This window comes from Haemaphysalis longicornis, unplaced genomic scaffold, assembly GCF_048455015.1.
Source record: "Haemaphysalis longicornis isolate Haplotype H1 unplaced genomic scaffold, Haemaphysalis longicornis Haplotype H1 scaffold_1, whole genome shotgun sequence".
Taxonomy (NCBI): domain Eukaryota; kingdom Metazoa; phylum Arthropoda; class Arachnida; order Ixodida; family Ixodidae; genus Haemaphysalis; species Haemaphysalis longicornis.
In genome coordinates this window covers 209,590,802-209,613,460 of record NW_027526203.1, presented here as the reverse complement: position 1 = coordinate 209,613,460, position 22,659 = coordinate 209,590,802, and the positions used below count along the sequence as shown (strand labels likewise).

At 50.1% G+C, this 22,659-nt stretch overlaps 1 protein-coding gene across 2 annotated transcripts in view; it reads left to right on the top strand.

The window, feature by feature from the left end:
• LOC144141399 (uncharacterized) overlaps positions 1 to 22,659 on the top strand; it is a 142,629-nt gene that overhangs the window by 43,147 nt on the left and 76,823 nt on the right. For both annotated transcript variants that reach the window (XM_077672973.1, XM_077672981.1), the window contains exon 2: positions 22,255 to 22,556. In XM_077672973.1, coding sequence (XP_077529099.1) covers positions 22,263 to 22,556 — 294 coding nt within the window. In that variant the 5' untranslated portion in view covers positions 22,255 to 22,262. The remainder of the gene's footprint in view (positions 1 to 22,254; positions 22,557 to 22,659) is intronic.

Sequence of the window (22,659 nt, the reverse complement as noted above, 5' to 3'; positions counted from 1 at the left end):
CCCCCAAGACCGCGACGGAATTCGCGTCTGAGGCCGCCGCGATGGAGAAGACGCTCGAAATCCGAACGAGGCAGTACGACCGCCCAGTCAGTGCGCTGGTTTCGGAGACGATTGGTGCCAGCGCTATAAACTCCGACTCACTACGCGAGACCATCCGTGCAGTGGTGCGGGAGGAGCTGCGGAATCTTTTCCCGACGACGACGCCAGAACCTCAAGTCGCTACCCTAACTGACGTGATCCGGGAAGTACAGCAGGCTTTGGGAACTCCTATGCCGTCCGAAGCACCCCGCGAGCCAGAGGCTATGACCTACTCCGCGGCTGTTCGCCGACCCCACCCTGTTCCAACACGTCGTCAAGAGGCACCACCGTACCGCCGCCCAATGTCGCCCACCCGACCCCCTGTAACCCGAAACCAGGCGCCAAGGAAGACCGAGGTGTGGCGAACGCCCGATAATCGCCCGCTGTGTTACCACTGCGGAGAGGCCGACCACATCTACCACCGCTGCCCTTACAAGAGGCTAGGTTTGCGAGGAATCTCCGTCGACGCACCTCGCCCTCTCCCTGGCCAACGACCACGTGAGATCGATGAGTATCTCTCTGAAACAAGCCGTGGCCCAGCCCGTTTCAACCGCTCGGCGTCGCCCTACCCGTACCAATCGCCGAACCACCGTAGCAATGCTGACTTCGCCCGTGGAAGGTCCCACAGCCCACGCGGGGGAAACTAAAAGCAGCAACTTCTGGAGGTGAAGTTGCTCTACGGCGAAAAACCGGAAACCCTCCAATGACGCAGCGACTTGCTGAAGACCATGATTCACGACATGCCCCGACACCGACGACCCAATCTAACCCTGACGTGACTCCCGACCACGACGACAGCAAAACGGCGCGACGCGTACCCGACATGACCGAGCCTGCCGATGAGAATACAACGAAGACCACGACGCACAGTGCCCGACCGTCAACACGCAGAAACCCAGATACGACGCCACGACGCTCCCGGAACTCGAAAAAGGCAGCTTCCGACGTTCAGCTGTCCATCAAAGGCTTTGATGTAGTCGCCCTCATAGACACGGGAGCCGACTACTCAGTCATGAGCGGACCTTTTGCGTCTAAGCTGAAGAAAGTTATGACCAGATGGGACGGTCCGCACATTCGCACAGCAGGAGGTCACCTCGTGACGCCAAGTGGAACGTCCACATCGCGCGTCACCATAGACGGCACAACGTACCCCGCGGCGTTCGTCGTTTTTCCTAACTGCTCTCGCGACATAATCCTTGGAATAGACTTTTTGACGGACAACGGTGCAATAACTGATCTACAGACCAAGTCCATAACTTTTTCCTCCGATCACTCCATGACGACGGAACCGAACCCCGAACACCGTGTTGCTTTAGGATCACCGATGACCATGTCACACTGCCACCCCGCGCAAGCTTGATGATCACTGTCTACTGTGAAGATGTTGTTCCTGACGTCTACGCTATCGTAGAGAGTTACCAAAGGTTGCTCCTCGACCGTGGTGTCTCCGTTGCAAGAGGCATTGCGCGCTTTACGCAACGCCAATCCCAAGTTTTGGTCACTAATTTCAGCGAGGAATACCAGCATTTAAACAGGGGCGCTGCAATTGCGTTCCTCGAAGAAACGCAAGAAGCAAGTGACGTGACCGCGGTTGCCGACTTTGAACGCGCACCCGAAGATACCTTCAAGCTTCCGATTCCCTTCGACGTGAATCCGGCGTTACCGCAAGAAGAACGGAAGAAATTATTGTATTTGCTGCATCGCTACAGAGAGTGTTTTTCGTCGAACTCAAAACTACGTCAGACACCTCTAGCGAAGCACCGAATAAAAAAATTACGCCCACCTCCTCTCGCGGGAACCCCGGTGTGATGCAACGCATCTCATGGGGGGTTCCATTGGCGTTTTCCATCGTATTGTTTAAGCTTATAGCAGGGATTCTCACGCGAAGGGGAAGTGGGTGTAATTTTCCATTTTCACAATGCAATGCACATGCAGTACACGTATGCTCAGGTACGGTGTTTATTGCAGACGAGAATGAGTGCCTTGTGGTCCGTAAAGTGCACAGTTAGGGGCTCGACGATTGCATCAAGCAATTGCATCAAGCAATCGTCCTGGACGATTGCATCAAGCAATCGTCCAGTACTGCGAGAGAGTGCAAGCGTAACGCGGTCGACCGTCGACTGAGACCGTCGGAGCGCGGCATGCCGCTTTATATTCGCAGCTGCCGAAGGAGAGGAGAGCGCGGAGAGAGAGAGTACTGCACATGCGCAGCGCGCGCGGCGCCGACCGCAGCGCCGCCCACCGGCGCCTAGCAACGGAGTGAGCGCGTGCTGCGCCAACCCGCAGCTGTTTGGGAGAGAGTGTTCGCTATCGGATAGAGGAGAGGAGGAGAGGCGCAGCTGTGCGGACAACGCCGCACAGACGCAGGAAAGACAGAGGGGCGAGCATGAGATGCGTTCCATCTAATAACCGAAGATGGAGCCCGACCTACCCGACAGTCACCGTACCGCGTCTCTTCACACGAGCGGGAAGCCATCCGGACTCAAGTCGACGACATGCTCAGCAACGACATTATACAGCCATCGAAAAGCCCCTGGGCTGCGCCGGTCGCACTCGTGAAGAAAAAAGACGGCACATTAAGGTTTTGCGTTGACTACCGGCGACTGAACAAAATCACCAAAAAGGACGTGTACCCCCTCCCCCGAATCAAATACGCCCTGGACCACCTCTGCCACGCGAAGTACTTCTCATCGATGGATCTGAAGACAGCCTACTGGCAAATTGAAGTGGACGAGAAAGACCAATAGAAGACTGCATTTATAACCCCAAACGGCCTATACGAGTTCAAAGTGATGCCGTTCGGGTTGTGCACGGCGCCAGCACCATTTCAACGAGTCATGGGCACAGTGCTAGCTGGCCTGAAGTGCCACACCTGCCTCGTATACCTCGACGATGTTGTGGTATTCTCCCGGACTTTCGACGAACACCTTGCAAGGTTGCAGTCTGTACTCGAGGCCATCCGTACGTCGGGGTTAACGCTGAAGCCTGAAAAGTGCCGCTTCGCGTACGAGGAACTGAAGTTTTTGGGCCATGTCGTCAACGCCGCAGGAGTCCGGCGTGATCCGGCGAAAACTTCCGCCATAGCGAACTTCCCAAGACCGAAAGATAAGAAGGGCGTGCGGAGATTTCTCGGACTATGCGCATACAGGCGCTTCGTAGCAAACTTCGCCCGCATTGCAGAGCCACTCACCCGCTTGACGAAAGATAGCACCCCTTTCACCTGGGAAAATGCCCAAGAAACAGCCTTCTGCGAGCTGCGAGAATGCCTGCAAAGCCCGCCTTTGCTCGCGCATTTCGACGAAAACGCCGAAACGGAAATGCACACGGACGCCAGTGATATAAGCTTGGGTGCCGTCCTCGCACAAAGCAAAGCGGGTGCGAGAAAGTAATCGCCTTTGCCAGCCGTGGTCTGTCCAAGGAAGAAAGAAACTACTCAGCCTCTGAGAAAGAGTGCCTCGCGATTATATGGGCCATTTCAAAATTTCGACCATACGTGTATGGAAGACCTTTCAAGGTTGTGACAGACCACCATGCGCTGTGTTGGCTCGCCCATTTGAAGGACCCCTCTGGCCGTCTTGGGCGGTGGAGCTTGCGCCTGCAAGAATTCGACGTTACAGTAGTCTATAAATCCGGCAGGAAACATTCTAACGCCGACTGCCTGTCCCGTGCCCCCGTCGACCTACCACCGCAAGACTCCGATGAAGACAGCGCGTTCTTCGGAGTTGTGACTGAGAGCGACCTAGCCGCCCAGCAGCGTGCCGACCCCGATCTACGCGTCATGATCGACTACCTCCAAGGATGCAACGTCGCCGTGCCCAGGGATTTCAAACGCAACTTACCTGCATTCAGCCTGAAAACCTCCCTCCTCGTGAAAAATTTCATCCCCGGAACGAGAGTGAATTATCTTCTTTTCATCCCTGCAGATCTTCGTGACGAAATTTTGGAAGCGTGCCATGACGAGCCGTCTTCCGGACATCTCGGCACAGCTCGCACAATTGGGAAAATCAAGATGAAGTACTACTGGCCCCGCCTTGCATCCGACGTCTCCAACTACGTCCGGAGCTACCATGACTGCCAGTGGCGAAAACCGCCACCGACGAGCCCCCCCGCCCTTCTGAAGCCGATCGCCGTCCCATCTAGGCCCTTCCAACAGATTGGAATGGACCTTCTGGGCCCGTTCCCTACGTCACGATCCGAGAACAAGTGGATTGTCGTAGCAACAGACTACATGACGCGCTACGCAGAGACCGCCGCTCTTCCGAGGGGGACTGCACAAGAAGTCGCAAAGTTCTTCATAAGCCAAGTTGTGCTGCGACATGGAGCTCCGGAAGTCCTAATCACGGACCGCGGAACGGCCTTTACTGCGGAGCTGATGCAAGGGATATTACGCTACAGCAACACGAATCACCGAAGAACGACGGCGTACCACCCCCAAACGAACTAACTAACGGAACGCCTGAACAAGACAATCGCGGATATGCTGTCAATGTACGTCGACGTTGAACATAAGACTTGGGACGAAGTGCTCCCGTATGTTACCTTTGCGTACAACACGGCTATCCAGGAAACTACGCAGATGACGCCGTTCAAGCTTGTCTACGGAAGACGGCCGACTACGATGCTCGACGCCATGCTTCCGCACGTAGAAGACGACGACCTCAACGCCGACGTCCAAGGATACCTTCAGCGTACGGAGGAGGCCCGCCAGCTGGCTCGAGTTCGTACAGCGGACCAGCAGCTGGTGGATGCCGGGCGCTACAACCTCCGACGCCGAGACGCCGAGTACCACCCTCGAGATCGTGTGTGGGTTTGGACTCCCATCCGTCGACGCGGACTAAGTGAGAAGCTTCTGCGACGGTATTTCGTACCCTACCAGATTTTACGACGTGTTGGGCACCTTACCTAGAAGGTGATCCCCGATGGTGATTCCAGAACATCATGACGACGCACGCGGCCCGAAGTCGTCCACGTGGTTCGCTTGAAACCTAACTATGCAAGATGACGGACTTTTTTTAGATGCGACTGCATCTCATTCACTCGCCTTGTCCCTCCATATGGCGTTGTTGTTGTCCGTCCACACCCCTCCCCCATTCTCCTCGCCGCGTGAGCTGCGCTCTCCGCCGCTCACCCCCTCTCCTCTCCGATAGCGAACACTCTCTCGCGAGGGGCATTGGATTGGATTCGATTGGGTTGGCTTGGCTTGGCTTGGCTTGTATTGGATTATATTGGATTTGATTGGATTAATGCGTCATAGCCGCGTGCGTCATAGCCGCGGTCGTTCCAGCACAGGCGTTCCGATTTCCATCGATGCGTTGAATGGAGCCTAACAATTCTGCTATCGCCCACGCAACCGTAACAAGCACCGATTCATGCGTCACATGGTGGTCGAGTACTCGCTGGAGTGCATGACGACTTGTGCCCCAACAACGATACGGGGCACGTGCATAGACTTGATCTTCGCTGCAAATTGCACGGTGGTCCCGTTACTTCACCATCCACTACCCGTACACTCCAGCGACCACAAGGCCGTCATCGTAACGTTACGCCGCGTGTTAAATAAAGAATACATCATACCCGTTCCTCACACGTTTCACGCAATTAGAGAATCAACCCAACGGAAACACCCAGTGAACCCCCAAGATGCGTCGCATCTCCACAGGGTTCCCCTCGCGGGAAGGTGGGGTAATTTTTTGTTGTTCGTTCGGACTGTCTTTTATTTTAGCATCGGGTCGATGCACTCTTAGAGGGGGGGTAATTCCGCGAACCATGTATGGGTTTGTTTATTTATTGTTTGTTTTTACTGCCGTGCCAAGCCCGGCTGTGTTATCTGCGTTACAAACGAAGCGCGTCTTACATTCTTTACTTTTATGCCACACAGGCTCTCACATTCAGATAAGCAGACTGTTTCGCCCTAACGTCACTAGGCCAGAATAATTTTCTGTGATCTACAATGTTCTGGATGCGAATCGACGGTTCCAGAAACACTTGCGGCGAAAGATAAAAAGCCTGCAGAGAAGACGCCGCGGCTTTCCGATCGTCGACGCTCGCCCGCACACGTCACTTTGTTGACTGCTGCTTCGCCGCCTGTATTCTTTGAGTTGTTAGGGGAGCACAAGTTCGCTCCAATAAACTTGTTTTTCTTGAAGACAGCCGCGTCGTCTTTGGCAACGTGACAATATCGTGTCTGAGCTGGAGTCATGCACTTGGAGAAAAACGTTAGCGGTTGCCATGCACCTTTCACTCGCTGCTGAAGGACAGCTCCGACGGCAGATGTTGACGCGTCGGTCATGAGTGCCAAAGGAAAACTTGGATTCGAATGAGCCAGCAGTGCAGCGTCGGCGAGAGCGCGTTTGATGGCCCGAAATGCACTGTCAGCTGCAGCGCCCCAATCAAGTGAAGTGGATGAGCGTTTGGTGGAAAGCAGCCTGTCGAGAGGTTCGAGCAGCGTGGCACAGTTTCTAGTAAAGCGGCGGTAGAAATTTACCAGACCTAGGAACTGGCGGAGATTTGTCACCGACACTGGCTTGGGAAAGCCGATGATTGCCTGAACCTTCGCGGGGAGTGGACATACGCCAGTGGCGTCCAAACGATGACCAAGAAAATCCAGAGCAGTGGCACCAAACTCGCTCTTGGAGACGTTGATGACGATGCCGTGAGCAGCGAGACGCTCGAAGAGAAGGCGAAGATGCTTCAGGTGCTCTTCCAAGGATGTGCTGGCCACCAGAATGTCGTCAACGTAGGCATACACGAACGGTAGCCCCGTGTTACGGCATCAATGAAACGCCGGAATGTTTGTGCAGCGTTGCGGAGTCCAAATGGCAGGCGCAGAAATTCGAACAGGCCGAATGGGGTTGTGATGGCAGTTTTAGGGATGTCTTCTTCTGCCACGGGGATCTGGTGGTAAGCACGAACTAAGTCTATTTTAGAGAATATTGTGGCCCCGTGGATAGTGGCGGTGAAGTCTTGGAGGTTGGGTAACGGATAGCGGTCAGGAACGGTCTTGGTGTTCAAGGACCGGTAATCTCCGCAGGGGCGCCAGTCACCAGTTTTCTTGGGCACCACGTGCAGTGGTGATGCGTGGTTACTGGATGATGGACGGATGATGCCCAGTTCCATCATGTGCTCGAACTCCGCATGGGCGACTTTGAACTTGTCAGGCGCGAGCCGCCGTAGTCGAAAGAAAACGGGAGGGCCAGTGGGGATGATATGATGACTGACGTCGTGACGAACAGGCTGAGTCCAGTCAGGTGGCGCTGTCACGGTTGGGAAGTCCCGCAGCAAGGTGGCGAACGGTTCATCGTCAACTTAAGCGCAGGATGGTGCTACATTAGCAGCTGACTCCGCTGACACCCCTTGCACTGAGAGGAGTGTGGTAGCATCAAGTAGTCGCTGCCGCTTTAGGTCGACGAGAAGGCCATGTTTTGCGAGGAAGTCGGCACCGAGGATGGCGGTGCGAACGTAGGCGACGAGAAAAACCCACCGGAAAGCTCGGCGGAGCCCCAGGTTCAGAGTGAGTGAGCGTTGCTTGTAGACGGGTATGCGCGTGCCGTTCACTGCTTCTAAATGCGAGATGGCACGAGAAGCACGATCCGAGCGTGTAGCGGGCAAAATACTAACCTGGGCACCGGTATCCACGAGAAACCTCTGTCCGGTGGTGTGGTCAGTGACGTGAAAGAGGCGAAATTCCTGAGTTGGGCCGAGATCACTTGTCGCCGTTAGCGGTCGGCCAGGCCGTTTCCCGTCCAGGCGCAGGTAGACAACAGTGGCGGGCATCAGCGCCGAAACGGCGGTGGTAGTAGCGAATTCCCGGGTAAGGCGAGTCACTGCGTGGGCGGTCTGGGTGCCGTCGCTGAGACGACGAGCGACGACGTTGACGGGAACGTTGCGGCGAGATATCGCGGCGTGTTGCGGCAACGATGATCTTCTCCAGACGATCGCAAAGGCTGTCGAGTCTAGATGAAGCGGCGGACTCACTGGGCGCTGAAGCAGGGTTCCTGGGGCAGGGAGTAGACGGGGGCTTAGTTGATGCAACCGCGGCCACTTGAGAAAAGGGGGTGGCGACCTCCATGACTTTGTCTGCCAGCGCGGCGAGTGCCTGCAGGTTCATGGCTGCGGAAGTGGCGAGGACCATTTGGACGTTGGAAGGTAGGCGCTGAAAGAAGAGCTCACGCAGCAGTGTGTGAGCTGTTGCGGATATTACTGTATGGCACGTATACAGTGAGAATGCGTGCCAAGGAGTTGCTTCATGCGCCGTAGCAGTTGGCTTGGCCTGCGGTCGCCGAGCTCCTCGGAGGAAAGAAGCTGCTGGATGCGCGTGCGTTCCAAAGCAGCTCTGCGCTCCAGGAGTGCAGCCTTGAGCTGGTTGTAAGGTGCTGCGGGGTGGGTGCGGTTGAACGAAGCGAGGATGTCGGAGATCTCCTCTGCGGCTGTCGGCGAAGGGCTCCGACCGCGTGGAGAAATTTGGTTTCTTGAGAGGTGATCCGAGCCAGCTGGAATTGCGCCTCTGCTTGCAGAAACCAGGCCGTCGGGTGGCGCTCCCAGAATTGCGGAAGCCGAACGGTCAAGGATGAGACTGCTTCGCCGGCTTCTCGTGAACGGGTTGAGTCCTGGTTGTCGAGGGACATGGCTCTACATTAACCTCAGTGGCGTGTTCGGTAGGGTCACCAATTGTAGGGCGGTATGTCGGGCGAGAGAAAGGAGCCTCGGAAAGGACGACCATTCGTCGGCAAGAAAAAGGCGATTCTATTTTGTAGGAACTCTGCGAGACCCCGTGTCCACGTGCGCTCGCGGGCCGCACCTGTCCCGCCATGTCGCTTGGGCTGCCGCGCGAGGTGCGGTGCTCGATCTAGCGATGTCGCTGGAGCTGCTGCTACATATGTATGTATGTATGTATGTATGTATGTATGTATGTATGTATGTATGTATGTATGTATGTATGTATGTATGTATGTATGTACGTACGTACGTACGTATGTGTGTGTGTACGTGCGCACGTGCGTATGTAGGTACTTGCGTACGTACGTATGTATGTATGTATATGTATGTATGTATGTATGTATGTATGTATGTAGGGAGTAGTAGAACTTTGAAGATGGTAGAGAACACAAGAGAAGAAAAACTTCGAACAAGGTAAAAGCACGATTGTGGCCTACGTTTCAGCAAAGAGCTTCGAACAAGGTAAAAGCACGATTGTGGCCTACGTTTCAGCAAAGAGCAAGTTCTCTTTGCTGAAACGTAGGCCACAATCGTGCTTTTACCTTGTTCGAAGTTTTTCTTCTCTTGTGTATGTATGTATGTATGTATGCATGCATGTATGTACGTATGTACGTGCATACGTGTTTAAGTGCTAACGGACGTGCGTATAGGCCTCCTGCGCTGGAGTTTTGGCGACATGCAGCGCCCCTAGCGGCCGACGCCTCTGGGTAGTACAAAAGCAGACGACCCTCGCCGCCCTCAGTGTGTTTTCAATTACAAGCCAGAGTGAAAGTTGGTTGTGGCGCTTTGTGGCGTGTTTAAATGACTGCATACTGTATGAAATAGCCCTTAAAGTAGCTGCAGAGGCTAAACAAAATAATATCCGCTAAAAGAAGCCGATTTGTCGGCTTTCTTTTGAGCGAGCTGTCGCGGTGGTCGCGGCGTGGGACAGTATCGCCACGTCGGGTGGTTTAACTGTTTGACGACAGTTAGTTTTTTTTTTCTTCTTGCGTGCGGTCGACAAAGGAAAGTTCACGAGTAGCATCAACACGGAACGCTGCTCATCTTACATCCTGAGGTAACTGCAAAAGGTTGCTTCATCGGGAGCATGCAAGCGAACGCAAGAATTGCGCAGCCGACTCAGCTGACACTGCTGGCCTCGCCTTTGAAACGAGTTGAAATTTTGTTTCGTATTTCCGCAAACTAAATGATTCTTGCGTAACGTTTTACGCCGCACGATTTACGAACGGCAGGGTACATGTATACTAGCGAGTAGGTGGGGCAATAGCGCCAATTAAATAAACAAATTAAGCGCTATTAAAGGACGCAAAATACGCACCAAATCACACGCCCGCTGCCTGCAGAGATGTGTACTCTATAACATCACATAACACAGCATAACATAACACAGCCGCTTACACGGCGCGGGGCCCCGAATATTTAAATACGATCATCACATGACTGACTGTATTGGTTTTCTAGTGCAGGGGTCGTCGAATCTGAACGCCGACACGCCAGTTTTGACTTCAAATGGAGTTAGACAGCGAGACAAGAACAGAGACTTGGCGTCCTCCGCAGTTGAATTGCCCCCCCCCCCCCCCTATTTTCACACTTTGCCAGATTATTGTCACATATTATTAGAAATTCGCTGAATTTTTTTCTCTTTGCATTCAAAGCCCCCCTCCTCCTCCCACCCGATTTGCCATCCAGCCCTCCGCCGTGTCGGCTGCATGGAACTCGGCCGTTGCTGACCCTCATTCTAGGCTATTAAGTGCGAGCTGGGAATGTATGCTGCAAGAGCATAATTAAGTAAACTTAGCGCAAACAAGGAAAGCGAGCGGCCTCTTAGTTCGCCCGACCCCTTTGTTTTACGGCCACTAATTTCGGAATCGCAAAACAGATTTCACGCTTCTGGCGGTCGCGGCATTTTGTCACTGAGACACGCAACAAAACGGCAAGCTTGCGCTGCACCATGTATTCGCAACGGCGACGCAAACGAGCACTGTTTAATGAAAGTGCGCGCATAGTGTGCAGGTACGCAAAATAGCGGCGCACCGCAGCAGGCGAGCCTGCTGTCCGCCGGACTCGCTGGCTTTTTAAAGCGCAATCATCGCCGATTCGTCACTCTTCTTTTTTGATCGGCTGTTTTTGAGAAGTCTTTGTCACCTAAAGGATCAGTTAAACTAGAAATTTAACATAAAATTTCACTCCGTACGACCATCGATCGGTGAACCTGCGCGTAGCAGACGCCGTCACGGTCCGGGCACTTTCGTCGGCGCTGTAAACGTGTTTAGCGCTGCAAAGCTTTTCCCCCTAATGCCAAGTTGATCGCTGAAATAGATCGGACGCGTCGGAGATGAGCTGGTGACCACGTCTCAAAATAATCGGGAGCGTCCAGCTCAGTTTGCTTCTGTCAACACGGGATCCTATGGGACCTGCGCAGCTTTGTATGTACTACCCGGAAGTACTGCCCGGAAGCCGCTTGCGCAGCGCCCCCTGGGCAGCGCAGGAGGCCTATGTACTGCCGGTGAAACGCTTGTCTATAACAGAGATTTCAACTTCAATCAGCTACATCCGAAAACTGCCGAAACATACTCGTTCCAAACAAGTCGGTGGCAAAAGCGAAGGGCTAAGACTTCAGAATTCCGCAGTAGTTTTATTCAAATCCCGCTCCGGCGGGGCAGGATAGGGCTGAGAGTACGAACGCTGTGTTATAGACAAGCTTTTTACCGGCTGTACGTATGTTCGTGCGTACATGTGTAGGTATGTATGTATGTACGTGCGTACGTACGTATCTATGTACTTGCGTACGTACGTACGTACGTGCGTACGTACGTACGTATGTATGTACATAGATACGTACGTACGCATGTACGTGTGAACGTTCGTATGTATGTGCGTATGCATGTATGAATGTACGAGCCTTTGTGCGTACGTACATAGTATGTATGTATGTATGCATGTATGTAGGTGCGTACGTATGTTTGTATGTATGTGTATGTACGTGCGCACCTGTGTAGGTACGTACGTATGTAGGTATGTACGCGCGTACATACCTACATACGTATCTATGTACGTACGTAAGTTTATATGTACGTGCGTACGCATGTATGTATGTAAGTGCGCAAGTACGTATCTATGTACTTGCGTGCGTAAGTATTTACATACAAACGTACGTATGTATGTTCGTACGTACGTACGTACAATACATACGTATGTATGTATGTACGTACGTACTTTTGTATGTACGTGCGTACGTACATATGTATGTATGTATGCATGTATGTATGTATCTATGTGTGTATGTATGTATGTATGTATGTACGTGCGTACGTGTGTAGATATGTATGGTCGTGCGTACGATTGTGTGTACGTGCGTAGGTACGTTCGTATGCATGTGTACGTATGTAGGTGTGTACGTGCGTACGTACGTATGTATGTATGTATGTATGTATGTATGTATGTATGTATGTATGTATGTATGTATGTATGTATGTACGTGCGTTCGTGTGTAAGCATGTATGTTCGTGCGTACGTACGTAATTACTGAATAAATTTGAGGCGCTCAACAACGGGGACCAGGAGAAACACGTAGACACTGACAAGGCGCCACTTCCAACTAAACTTCATTATTCAAAAATGCTTGGTTAAAAGCACTGTTCTGACGTTATGAAAACGTCACACCAACAACGTGTGCCAACCTACATGTGTCCATCTAAGAACTCGAGTTCTTTGAGTGATAATGTGACCGACGGTGTACGGAGAGATTGGGGGGCGTACTTCATTCACAAGGCGGGAAACAAGTGCATCAGTACACCAGCGGTCGCATTATCACTTAGATGGACACGTCTAGGATGGCACACGTTAATTGTTGGTGTGACGTTTTCATGACGTCAGAAGAGTGTATTTAACCTACGGTTTTTCACTAATATAGTTCAGTTGGAAGTGGCGCCTTGTCTGTGTCTACTTGTTTCTTCTGGTGCCCGTTGTTTAGCGCCTCAACTTTATTCAATATGTTCAACCAACTAGCCCTGATGAGGCTTTTGGTACGTATGTATGTACGTGCGTACGTACAGTGCTCTCGGATTGAAACGCGACATGCAGCGCCGACTGTGGATGGCCGTGGAAGCTAGGTGTTGCATTGTGGTATACCACGAGGATGACAGCATTTTAACCGTAGGCTTTCTGCTTCCGGTTGCCAATAAGCGGGGCTGTGTTTTACCGCAGCGGCAGCGGTGCGCTGCGAGCCTGGAGCGCGTTCGTGCGCCGGTGGTAGCCGCCCAGCGGTCCGCGCAACCAATTTCGCGACATCGTCTGCTCACGCGCTCTTCTTAGGCGTGCCCTTCCGATGCGACACAGACATTGCGCATGTAAGGCACGGTCAGGCTTATCTGAATAAAACGAGCGTCTGCACGAAGGGAAAGCCAACTTTATTTCATGATATAAACTAAAAAAAGAGGAGAGTCTACGAAGTACTCATGCACCGCACCACACGCGAACATGCCTGCAAAGGCGTCTTTACTTTTTTTTAGTTAACATCCTGGAATAAAGTTTGCTGTTCCTTAGTACAGAAGTTTCTTTGATTCAGATGAACGTGAATGTGCGTTACATGAACATTACTGTGCCGCATTGGAAGGGCACGCGTTACAAGAGCGCACGCACACGATGTCGCGAAATCTGCTGCGCGCACAGCCGGGCTACTACCGTCGGCGTACCAGCGTTCCAGCGCTCCAGCGCTCCAGGCTCGCGTTCCAGCGCTCCAGGCTCGCAGCGCCACGCTGTCGCTGCGGGGAACCACAGTCCCGCTCATTGGCAACCGGAAGCAGTAAGCTTACGGTCAACACGCTCTCATCCTCGCGGTATACCACAATGCAACACCTAGCTTCCACGGGCGGCCCTGCATGCACTGGCGGCCGCGAGCTCGCAGCGTCGCGTTTCAATCCGTGAGCACTGTACGTATGTATGCGTGTATGTGTGTACGTGTATGTAGGTATGTACGTACGTTTGTATGTATGTGCGTACGCATGCATGTACGTGCGAACGTTCGTATGTATGTGTGTATGCATGTATGACTGTACTTGCGTGCGTGCGTGCGTATGTATGTATGTATGTATGTATGTATATGTATGTATGTATGCATGCATGCATGTATGTATGTGTATGTATGAGTGTGTGTATGTATGTATGCATGTATGCATGTGTATGTATGTATGTATGTATGTATGTATGTATGTATGTATGTATGTATGTATGTATGTATGTATGTATGTATGTATGTATGTATGTATGTAAGAGAAAAAAACTTCGAACAAGGTAACAGCACGATTTTTGCCAAAGTTTGAGCAAAAGGAGTTGCTTTCGTCAGGGCAATCTCTCGCCTGGCTGGCGCGCTTTACATAGGTGTAGGTACCCAGGTGAGAGGAGAGAAGGAAAGAAGGAAGTGAAATTGAGAAAGCGTATTGGTTTGGGAGTATGTCGAGTGAGATATTGAGGGGGAAAGAAGATTGTATAGTTTGAGCCGCGAAGTAGGTCACAGGGAAGTCCGCCGGGGGTTGATATTCCGGGACTTTTTGCAGAGAAAGGAGGAGAGGGGTTTGTTGACCCGCCGCGGGGCATACCGAAAGGTTCTGAGAACCGCCAGAAGCAGACCAGGCGGAGAGAGGGGGGTCCTTATCAGAAACTTTCTACAAGCCTCAGGTCAAAAGAGAAGTTAGAGAGGGGGAAAAATTACTAGGTCAAGGAAAAAAGAAAAAAAAAGGAGAAAAAAACGGGAGGGAAACCACCCAAACCGACACACAAAAGAAAAAGCAATGATCCGGCAAATAAAATGGCACGTGTCACCCACGGGACCATTCCTGGAACAGGCCTGTCCTGAAACTCAAAAACGAAAAGATAAAGTTAGAGTGACGTACGGGGCACAAGACAAAGCGGAGTAAGAAAAAGAGAAATAAAATAAATAAAATGGAATTCCAAAAGCAAAGGTTGGAGGGATGCGGGCCAGTATTAAGCTGGAAGCTAAGGAATAAAAATAAAAGAAATTAGGTGACCAGGTAAAGAACAGAGGGAAGGGTCATAGTCTTTGGATAAGGTACATGCAAGACAGTGCCTAATTCTGTATTCCCGGTGAATATCGCACGGATTCCAAGTTGCCCCTAGACGCATTAATTCCGGTAGGTTCCATGGAGTTGAATCTGTGAATTAAATAGGATTCTTGATATTTCCTGTCCCTCGGAGACTTAAAGTTTGACTGAAACTTAAGGTCATCAAAATTGTGGCCTGTTTGGTTGAAATGCTGCGCTACAGCTATGGAGGATTTGCTACGAGTGTCTGCCCGGTGTCCATTAAGACGTTAAGACGTTAAGCTCATAGGTTGACTCGTTTCGCCTATATACTGTTTGTGGCACATTGAGCATTCCAACATATACACAATGTCGGATGAAGTGCACGTGAAACTTGAATTAATCTTGTGGACATAATTACTAGCTGTGCTTTTTACAATGCAGTCTGTCTGCAGGTGCCTGCCTGCCTGCCTGTATGTATGTATGTATGTATGTATGTATGTATGTATGTATGTATGTATGTATGTATGTATGTATGTATGTATGTATGTATGTATGTATGTATGTATGTACGTACGCATATATGCATGTATACATGCATGTATGTGTGTGTGTATATATGTATGTATAACTGTATCCTCGATTAGGCAAAAGTTAAAATTAGTTCTTGAACGGCAGGTTTATATAGGCAAAACCACTAAACGTGGAAGCACACTTCATACTTGTCAAAATTGTTGAGGAGAAATAACGATACAGACAGTATTTCCAAGGTTCTAACCAGCACCTTTTTTCTTTAAAAGTAGCCTTAAAATTTGCGCCCCCCTTACAATCGGGCCCAAAACCTAAATCGGCTTTCAATATTCCCCGCTTTAGTTTCATCGACAGAAGGAGCTGGAGAAGCAGGTTTGTAAAGCACACGGAAGTTTTGCTGGACCAGTTGTGTGCGTCGGACAAAATGTCTTCTGCAAGTGCTTCGTGGTGTCATGACTTTTACATCAGCGAGGTACAATCGGCATCAATTTTTGTTTAATTTTCCTATGCCCATTTACCTTCGCGTTAGAATCGTGGAAATACGGCAAGTGGTATTCGCAGTGTTCGTTTAATTATATACATGGCTGCTTGATTTTGGAGATAGGACATAAAAATACCCTTTGGAAACAATATTTTGACTCAAAAATATAAAAATTGCTTGTGAGAGCATGAACTTCCTGTCAGTGTTCCAAGATCAACATTAACAAAAGGTTCCAGTAGATGTCACGAGCAGTGCGTGAAAATTGGATTGTCTTCAAGCAACGCCCCTCTGTGTTTATCGTGGGAGGGTCGGAAAGGGCGGGAAGTGCACGAGAGATGGGCGGGGGGAGAGAAGAGAGTCATTTACGTGGCAGCGGTAGTAGATGACATCGTCTTTCGCAGGCATTTGCAGTGAAGTGAGAAGATACTTTAGCTAGATGACGGAGCGCGACACGCGAGTCTTTCGAGCCATCCAACGGGCACAACGCCTAGTTTTTTTCCTCATGAGACATGTAAGGCTTTCGCATTAGCACGAAATTGTTTTCCCTCAATTCTGCAGAACGTTGCGGACAATGTAGCGTGGTCTAAAGCCCCCGTCCCCCTCTCTCCCCCTTCCACCAAAAAAGAAAAACTTCATTACCACACTAGTAATTCGTGCTCCCATAGTGGAATGAGACAACATTGGTTAGAAAAACGGGGGCGCCAAAATCACTCATACATAGGTTGTTTGAACTTCTGAAGAAAAGAAGACAAAGGGCGGGGAAATCTTGCAAAGATTGCGCAATGAATCGATCAGAAATCCAGGCGAACACTCAAATGCAATGATCCCAAAAACATGGCTGTACCTTACTCCAAACTGATCACGATTCACGATCTGCATTCATTAACACAGCGACACCGTCTTCTTCCAGTGTTTCCGGTATATTTGTACAGCAATGAAACCTGAGGCGTGAGTTACGCATTCTGTATGCCCTCGTTCGATCGTGCCCAGCTGATTCTAATTCCATGAAGCGAGGACGAAGTGACAACCGACAGTAACAACTGACCATTAGGAACAACAACCACAAAAAAAAGCTAGGAAAGTTATTATGAATGCTTCTGGCCTTAAGGTTAATTGTTGAAAGTTCGTCAAACCCGCCGCGGTGGCTCAGTGGCTAAGGCGTTGCGCTGCTGAGCACGAGGTCGCGGGTTCGATTCCCGGCCGCGGCGGCCGCTTTTCTGATGGAGGCGAAAAAGAAAAACACCCGTGTGTACGAGATTTCGGCCCACGTTAAAGATCCCCAGGTGGTCAAAGTTAATCCGGAGCCCTCTACTACAGCGCGCCTCATCGCCTGCGTTGCGTCGGCGCGTTAAACCCCACAATCAAATCAAAGTGCGTAAAGTCGTTCAAGGCATAGAGTTTTTCAAGAGCACCTAGAGTGGAAAGTGTCTCGGCGATCGCACGCCGTCATGGGAATTGTGGGCAGTGTGGGAATCGGATTGGCAGCAAGTGGCTAGTACAAAGGGCTATGAATTAGGCTCCTCGGCTCTGAAGTGCTTGTTAGTTCTGTTTTCGGTGTGCTTTTTGGTTTTCCGGATGCCAATATCTGGCATTCAATGGCTGTCACACATATGTCTAAATAACAGCGTAATTAGCACTTAACGCATGTGCTCGCGTTAGCAGCGAGTTTCTTAAGATGAAGGGGTGACCACATGCAGTGACGGCGACAAGCGACGCCGAAAACGTAATTCAAAAGGTACAACAGCAGAGTGTACTGGGTGAGAGCGACAAGCGAAAAAAAAATTGATTGATGATTGTAGGGTTTAACGCGCCGACGCAACGCAGGCGATGAGGTGAGCCGTAGTGGAGGGCTCCGGATTAATTTTGACCACCTGGGGATCTTTATCGTGCGCCGAAATCTCGTACACACGGGCGTTTTTGCTTTTCGCTTCCATCAGAAAAGCGGCCACCGCGGCCGGGAATCGAACCCGCGACCTCGTGCTCAGCAGCGCAACGCCTTAAGGCCCAACCACATGCACGCGTAAAACCGGCGTGCTCGCGCAACGACGTACGCCTGCGGCGGCGTATTTACGCCGACCGACTCCGCCAGAGAGGGCGAGTAACCACATAGGCGCTGCAACGCTCGCGTAAGCCAGCGTACTGCTCAGTGTGGCTAGAGTACCCCGAACTCAGCGTTTTGGCGACCAGTTAAACTAATTTTTCGCTAAACAAAAACAAATAATGCCGATTCTTACAAAATACCACATATTTATTGTAGAAACAACTAAAACAGTACTTGCAACATTAAAAAACATTAAGAATGAGTATGTTCACTTAGCAAACACAAAACTGTATCGCCGTATCACTGTATCGCCGCTGCCGCTCGCTTGTGGGCTGCTTCTGGCCGGCAAAAAGCGAGCGAGGGTCCCAGTGGCGTGTTTATACCGCTTCATACCGCTTGCCGCCTCCGCCCACACTACAGCCTCTAAATAAGCTACGCTAGGCCACACTATGTATCCGTTTTCAGCACACATTCAGTTACGATTTTCGCATCGCTCGTCGCCGCCGCTGCGTTTACTTACCCCTTGAAGCATGCACTGCCTTGGCCAGGCGCAATGAGGCAACATACATAGCTACTAGACAAGCCAGTATTTATTTGCCATTTAAAGCGTTCATGCAATTTCATAATGCTTTGCACGCGTGCTTGAAGACTTATTAGCGGTAATAGGATTCGCCTCTAGGTTTATTTATATCTGCTTGGACAAAACAAATAAATAGGACACGATTACATCATTCCTGCATCTGTATGTTGCATCTGCTCCGCCTGCCAAAGCGCGTAGCATACGATAATAATTCTGTATTAAGAGGAAGCAAGAACACAGTTTAAGACAATCTAAATAATTCTTTTCAGCTAAATATTACACAAAATCACAGAATACCTCACCCAGTTTGGAGAATGTAATAATTGAAAAATAAATCTGGGACGGCCCGCTGTATCTGGCGGCGTGAGCCAAAGGCAGAACTTCTGCTTTTTTTTCTTTGTAACCACCAAATTTGTTTTGAAACATAAGCACTCTAACACAATGTCTTATACAAAATAAAATGTGTTAACAGCGGCATTTTTGGCAGCAATTTTTTAAACAAAAACTCAATTTGCGTAGCCACAAAGTAGTTGCCGGCCATGCCAAGCCGAACTTCCGGCCGAACTACACACTATGGCGGCACTCATGGAGGCGTAGAGCGCCTTCGCCGAATCACGTTGACGCTAGCGCCAGATTCCACTCTAGGTGAGTTAGAGTGAGAAACTGTATGGTTCAAGAGCTGGCAAAGAAGCAGGTGCTAAAAAAAGCACCTTTAGCAGGTTATATATAAGATTTTAAACTAGGATTTTTGTGCTTATGGTATTTTCTAGACCATGTTTTAATACAAATAAAGACCCCCGCACACACCGAACATCGTTAATTAATATTTGGTCGAAACTTAATTATAAAGCGTAGCCTTTGCACGCGTCGTATTAACTTTCGGTGTGCCAAGAGAACTCACTCCTTAATTTACCTACAAATCAAGCTTTTTTTTCGAAAGTGCTTTCCGTCTGCAGAATTGGAATGTTTGGGATGAAATTTCTATTTATTTATATGCCAGGAAGCAGATAGCTCAATACCGACGGCTGAAATAAGGCCCTGTAGATAGTAATATGTTCATCAACTGTGCGTGAGAGCTGACTTTTATTTAAAGCTCGTAAGTGCATGTGAGTCGCTTTGAAAGGCCCACACTGACTCGTGAGAACTTTACCACGAAAGCTATTGAGAGAATGACGTCAAGCGAGAGAGGTCTCTTGGGAAGCTCCCGGTACTGCGCAGGTGGAATGCCTATTTAGTCTGCGCTGTTTTAGGAAGTAGGAGACCTCCGAGCATGTGGAATTTGGAATTCCGTTCAATGGAGAAACATAATGACGCCCCTACAGTACGGTTAGTTTACTTTAATGTAGAGAAGTTGATATTTTCGCTCACACTTTCTCCGCGAGGAATGGCTCTGAAAGTGTTCTGTGCCTAACCAGTTCCCCTGTAATCCCTGCCAAAGCGCCTCAAGGGACGGACGGCATCCCTCCCCTCCCCGATATCATTGAAAATTTTTGGGCTGCCTCTAAGCCTTATTTGTCATCAGCAGGGCTACCCAAGAGAGAGAAAGCCACCAAGAAAGAGAGATAGGAGGGAGGGAGGGAGGGAGAAAGGTTCCATACCAGCTGGAAAGGCCAGGATTTCAAAATACGAGAGTGTTTGTGGTGAGAGGGGGAGGGGAAACGTACAGCTCTGACGCACAACAGCGTGGCTGGTAACTGAAAAGTAACTATACGCCGTGGGATACTCTACAGTCCTCAGGCAGCGAAAAAGGTTGCCCCTGTTCTGCAAAAAAACCCCAGGCCATCTGCACTTACGTTAAACCTGGGGAGTTGCGAGGCATGCAGTGTATAAGTGCATTCAAAGATTCTAAGTCTCTCTCTTGCCCCACGACGCGCGCTGATTGGGTGCCGGAGAAGCGCCGGTGGGAGGAGCAATTGTGCGCTTGCTGAGGCGGTGGCGCCCTCTCTTGCGTTGAAGCGGATTTAAGCAATTGAATGAGAGACAGACTGGCCGTAAGTTGTCTTCGTTTCACACGCCGCAGCATGCTGAGAAGAATGCTTTAAAAAAGAAAACCTGGCCTTTGAAACCAATTTCGAGGCGGAATTTAACCAATTACTGTTATTAATGTAACTAAATCCTTTCTATTCCTGTATTTAGAATTAGTTTAAATCATATTTGAACCTGTTTTCTCCACTATACACTTGTAATTTTTGACCATCGTTTGACAAATTGATTTACTGTGACGACATGAGACGCCGACAGCCCAAGGCCCTAAGTGCTTCGCCACTAACGTAGCCAAGCACTGAAGAACACTAGCCACAATGAAGTGAAAGAGATACATTAACAGCGAAGCTGTTTAGAAATTCGTTGATTCCGGCGTTTCACAAAACTCAGTACAACAGTATAACGCAAAGAAATCACAGCAACCAGCACGATTCGAACCTGTGTCTGTTAGATCAACGGAGTTAGAGTCAGTCGTTTTACCCACTTGCCTATGATCGTGAGTTTGTACCCGAGAGTCAAACAGCTTACTCACTCGGCTGTGACTGTGGGGCGAGGAATCACGCCACCTGCTCGACAAAGAACATGTGATAGGGTACACGTTGCAGCGGCATGCGGCTAGTTTAAGTGTGCGCGTTTGGTTCGTTCGTACTGCTTCTTTTATTTGCTTCTTCTTCGCTGTTATAGCAACAAAGACGGATTAAAGGTCGTTGCGGTAGCGAAGAAGAAACTCGGCTGCTATCGTGGACTTAAATCGTTGTGATGGTCGTTACGGCAACCTTCGAAGGTACAGCTTCGCTACCTTCAAGTCTTACGCGTTAGTGTGAGCTTCCTTCATTTTCTGAGGCAATCCCGTGGCTGAGCTTCACCACCCATCCACTCGGTTTACAAATTCATGCAGCCAACGAATAGGTTTCGGTGAATGACGATGCCAACATAATTCAGATTTGACTCAAAACTTTGGTCTGCACTGTGATATCACGCAATGCGAGCATGACGTTCCGCGCCGCGGAATGACACAGCCCAGATCACATTTTCGAGCCAAATTGCATGCACTTTGCTGTAATTCCTGAATTTCGTTTGTTGGAGGCATGTATCTCTCACTCGAATGCAGTGCAGATATGCTGAACCACAAGACTTCCTTTATGTATACCCTGCATGTACACATTTCAGGGATAGCCTTAAAGTGCAAACGCCCTGGCCGCTCAATAAATTCCATCCCATTTTCTTACGTAATCGCTGACCTCCTGCAGCTGGTGGAGAGGTGCCTTTGAAAATGGAGCAGAGCTACCTTGTGCTCTTCAGAGCACTTGGTGTAGAGCCTCTCTGAGGTGTATATACGGAAGGTAGCAAATAGGAAATTCGTATTAGCGAGGCTGACATTATGTTTTTTCACGCCATTGTTCTTGCGCAGCTGCATTGGATTTTATTCCTGTGTCTCTGTGGTTATAAATAACTTCCTAGATAGCGTCTTATGGTTTATTTGAATACACTGATAGAAAAAATAAAGTTGAGGGTATGGACGACGAGTGCGCTAATTTTTCGGATGAATAAGAGTATGATTTGTCTGCTAAATATTATCTGCATCGCGCATGCCATGGTAATATGAGCTTTACGCCTCTTAATATCACAGCGGGTATCGCGCGTTCTGTCTAATTGTGTACTCATGTCGTCGTCATACTAATATGTTGGATCTTTTTTAGTTGTAATGGGGTCATTCAGGTTGGTCTCTTAAGAGGCTGACACACGGGAGCTTTTAACAGTGCAGAAACAACTGGTTCCTTTCATCTTGCCGGCCGTCGACCTGCAGGGCGCAAAATGAAGCCACCGGCGTTCAGCATCGACCGGCAGCGTGGCACCCCCAGCCTGTGGGCTCCCCTGGCCACCACCATTGTCGGACTGTTCTTGGGTCTGTGCGGAACCGTGGCGTTCGTCTCTGGCTTCGTATGGCTCCAGTGCCGGCCCGTGTGGCTAGCCGGCGTGCTCCTCTTCGCACTGAGCTTGGTGACCATCTCCTCGGGCATGCTGTCGTACAAGACGCAGGTGGACCGCTTCAAGCACGAGACGCAGCGCCAGCACTACGCCACGCCCTACGGACGCCTGCACGCAGAGGTGAGCATGGAGACCGCGTAGGGGTGTACCACGAAGAAGCGTTCGCGTGCACTTGTAACGAAAACAACAGCGATTTTCGATTTTACAGTCTCGAACTTACCGT